The 4337-nt window shown below is 28.2% G+C and overlaps 1 protein-coding gene across 3 annotated transcripts in view; it reads right to left on the bottom strand.

Annotated features, from left to right (window-relative positions):
* LOC100575099 (U3 small nucleolar RNA-associated protein 6 homolog) overlaps positions 1-4337 on the bottom strand; it is a 6315-nt gene extending 1978 nt beyond the window's left edge. For 2 of the 3 annotated variants that reach the window (XM_016804284.2, XM_016804289.2), the window contains exons 1-4: positions 4082-4337; positions 3883-4014; positions 3606-3828; positions 3311-3535 (exon numbers count right to left, since the gene is read on the bottom strand). In XM_016804284.2, the coding sequence (XP_016659773.2) occupies positions 3311-3535; positions 3606-3828; positions 3883-4014; positions 4082-4335 (834 nt within the window). In that variant the 5' untranslated portion in view covers positions 4336-4337. The remainder of the gene's footprint in view (positions 1-3310; positions 3536-3605; positions 3829-3882; positions 4015-4081) is intronic. The other variant, XM_016804290.2, reaches the window with a different exon arrangement.

The following is a 4337-nucleotide window of genomic DNA, read 5'->3' as shown; positions in this document are numbered from 1 at the left end:
GTACTTTACATTGTTGTGATATCACTAATTTTCATCGTTATATAATATTGAGTATTTACAGAATAATTTATAACAACGGTAATATTGTTGGTAACATTGACAACGCTCATGCTACAACGACTACGATGACGACGACGGCTACCGTGATTATGAATTTAATATAAATTTCCTTTAAAAAGTTGGCACTTTTTCATTTATAACTTAATTTTTAAACGTACGATTTAGTTGATTTTTACAAAAGCATGTTCTACACAATAATTCTGATGTTTTGGAGTTTACTAGGAGTTAATTTATACATTAGAAAATTAGTTATGTTGTATAACAAATTTACCTGTATTTTACACAGTTTAAATAGGCAACTCCTGCTTCGATATACTATACACACACCGTGGTGCAGTTTTTTTTTTTTTCTACTCAGCTCGTGCCACGACTGTGGTGCTGGATTATTGGTCAACACATTTACATTACCAACCATGTGTCAATGCTCTTAATATTATAGTGAATTCAGCTATTATCAAACTTAGATAGTTAAATTGTATATAAATTAAAATATTGTAAAAAAGCCAGGGATGGAAAACGTTTTTAATTTTTTCGTTTTTGTTTTTGTTTATTGATCTAAAAAATATTGTTTTTGTTTAATGTTTTTAAACGTTTTTGATTAACGTTATTTTTCTATATGGTTTTTGATTAACGTTTTTGAAAACATTATTTTCCTATTGTTTCCAAATAACTTGTTTGATAAATATATTTTTTTTACATTATATTCTGATAACTTATAACTTTTAAGTTATAATATTAACGGGCGATATAGAAAAGCACTTAAAGTTTAAAATTAAATTAAATTATTATATATATACAGTGTGTTCACGGAAACCGGGAACACTTTATTACTCATTACCCTGTAAACATTTTTCAATTCTGTTTGTGGGACGTTCAATAAGACTAATGGATCATAGAATCCTATAACTTAAAATTTTTTTAAATCATGTATTTTGCGCATGCGCAATAAAACTTCATTTTTTTTAAATGGTAACCCCTATTTTGAATATTATTTTTAGGTTGTTCGATTTTTTGAAGTAATTTAGATCCATCAACTTGTATTCTAAACCCAAAATTAACGGAACTAGAGCTAGGTATAATTTTTAAAAATATTATTAAATTAAATTTTATTTTATTTTAATTGTAATGTACCTATTGTTTCTTTTTTAAGACTATGATACAAATTATTATAAAAACATGAACTTTTGGAAAATACCTATCATTAATCATTCGTTATTAAACTAATTATTGCATGGGCGAGTAATAATGATTGCAATAATGAGCAAGGACTGGCAAACAAAGAGAAAGTGCTTGCAATGACGACTTGCAAGGATTGCAAAACAGTGCAAGAACTTACAACAGCTATAAAGTACTTATAATGACAAAAAAGTACTTGCAACAGCCAGTAAGTACTTGCAACTTCAAGCAATGTCTTGCAACAGGATGCATTATGTACTTGCAACAGGGAGCAAGGAAATTCAACCAGGTGCAAGAACTTGCAATGGTGAGTTAAGGACTTGAAACAACGATCAAGTACTGGAAACAAAGAGGCAGTGCTCACAATGACGATCAATGACTTGCACAGGGTTCAAGAACTTGTAATGATGAGCAAGAATTTGCAACATCGAGCAAAAACTTGCAACAACGAGCAATTAAGTACTTGCTAGCTGTCGAAAGTTCTTGCACACTGCTGCAAGTATTGGCTCCCTGTTGCAAGTCATTGATCTTCATTGAAAGCACTTGCTTGTTGTTTCAAGTCTTAATTCACTATTGTAAGTTCTTGCACCAGGTTGAATGTCCTTGCTCCCTATTGCAAGTATACATAATGCATCCTGTTGCAAGTCATAACTCGACGTTGCAAATACTTGCTGGATGTTACTAGTCATTGCTAGCGGTTACAAATTCTTGATAGCTTTTGTATGTTCTTGCAACTGTTTCAGCTTGTAGTTTCAAGTTCCTATTCACTATTGCAAGTTTTTGCACCAGGTTGAACACCCTTGCTCCCTGTGGCAAGTACATAATGCATCCTGTTGCAAGTCCTTGCTCATCCATGCAATTATTGGCTTAATAACAAATGATTACAGATAGGTCTTTTCCAAAAGTTCACGTTTTTATAATAATTTTTATCATGGTAGTAAAAAGGAAACAATCCGTACAAATAGTACAGTTCAAAAAAAATAAAATTTAATTTAATAATATTTTTAAAAATTATACCTAGCTCTAATTCCGTTAATTTTGGGTTTAGAATACAAGTTGATGGATCTAAATTACTTCAAAAAATCAATCAACCTAAAAATAATATTCAAAATAGGGGTTACCATTAAAAAAAAATGAAGTTGTATTGCGCATGCGCAAAATACATGAGTTAAAAAAAATTTAACCCATAGGAATTTATAATCCATTAGTCTAGTTGAATGTCCCACAAACAGAATTGAAAAATATTAACAGGGTAATGAGTGATTAAGTGTTCCCTGTTTTCGTGAACAAATTGTATATATTATATATATAAAAAATCAATATTATCAAAAACATTATTTGGAAGCAATAGGAAAATAACGTTTTTAAAAACAATATATATTATAATATACAGAATATATTATATTCTTATAACTTATAACTTTTAATTTTTAAGTTATAATAGTAACGCGCAATACAGAAATGCACTTAAAAGTTAAAAATTAAAATTAATTATTCTTAATATTTTAATTTTAAATCAAAATTATAATTTATATAAAAATCAGAAAATTGATAATTTCTGTTTCAAATTAAAATGTTTTTAAAGTTAAAGATTAAAAAGTAAAGACAAGTGAAATGTTTTTGAAAATTGTTTTTTTTCGTGGTATAAATAAATTAATAATGTATAATACTATAATTTAATTTCGTTTTCGATTTTGATTTCGCTATTAAATTTTTTTCGGTTTTTGGGATTTTTTGTTATCGTTTTTTAGTGTTTTTGTTTTTTGTTTTTTTCCCGTTGAATAACGTTTTTTAAAAAAGTTTTCCATCCCTGAAAAAACCCAATGTAAGGACACAGGTATTCTTAGCTCAAGGTTTGATAATAGGTGAATTCACTTTAATATTAAAAGTTACAACACATGGTTGGTTTTCCTAAACATAAATTTGCTATGTTGCGTGTGGGTCAGAGAGTGAGAAAACAAATGGTTCTCTGACGTCATCTTAACGGGATAACTTTTAACACCTGAGTTTCATTTAATTATTTTTATGTAGGTTTATTATTGAGAAATGATCAAAATATTAATACTTATTTTACCAATTTTGGATGAGTGTTCCCCAAATATAAAATTAGAATTTTCCATAAAGGCATCGATTTGCTTGCCAAAGTTCGAACACCTGCTTGAAAAGCTTCAATGCCCATTTCAAGACTGTCGTAGCTCAAATAATATGATAATAAAGTAATCCAAAGTTCTACACTATCTTCTATCACTTCAACTCCTTTTTTCAGAATTCTAGGACAGTCTATATTTGTGTTTTTAGCCTAAAAAAAAATAAGCAAACAAACGGTTTTTGTATTAAATAGTAATACTTTATGAAAATGTAGTATGTACCCAATAAATATAATGTTCAGATTTATGTAATGCTTTGTTATCGTGTGCTTCTTCAAAGGCTCGCTCCATAGTTTCATTCATAAAATTTCTTATTGTTTCTTTTTTCATGCGATAAGATTTCCGAATTTCTATAATATGATCAATATAAAAGTTCCATAACTTATGTTTATTTTTTAAAGGTAAATTTTCTTTTAATCCGTCTTCATATGTTTTAATGCAGTTTCTATAAAACAAATTAGGGTAAAAAAAATTTTTTTTTTAATTTTTGGATACTGACCTTATACCACTAATATAATTTTTATCATAATGTAATTGCTCAGTTTCTCGATGATAGATAAAACCATCAAAATGAATCTTAGCTAATTTTTGCCACATTAGTTCACTATGTCTATACTTTCTGACCATATCTCTACATAAAAAAAATATATTTCTAATTATGTACACTAATTTGTTTTTATTAAATACCTAATCAATACCTGACAATATTACATTGCAGTTCTCTAACTGCACTTAATTTTATTGCTCTGTCTAGTAATATAAAATGAAATTCGATATCACCTTCAAAACGTTTTATGAGGTTTTTATATTTTTCCATGGCAATTGGAAGTGAGGCACCTGCAGTCTTTTCTAAATGTTGTACTTCTACCCAAAAATCTTCTACGTATAAGCTTTTACAATTTTTGTGATATTTTAATCCTTCTGTGAAATATTGTCTATGCTGATTCAACATCA

The sequence above is a fragment of the Acyrthosiphon pisum genome, chromosome A2, assembly GCF_005508785.2.
Source record: "Acyrthosiphon pisum isolate AL4f chromosome A2, pea_aphid_22Mar2018_4r6ur, whole genome shotgun sequence".
Classification (NCBI taxonomy): Eukaryota; Metazoa; Arthropoda; class Insecta; order Hemiptera; family Aphididae; genus Acyrthosiphon; species Acyrthosiphon pisum.
This window is presented reverse-complemented; position numbering and strand designations above follow the sequence as displayed.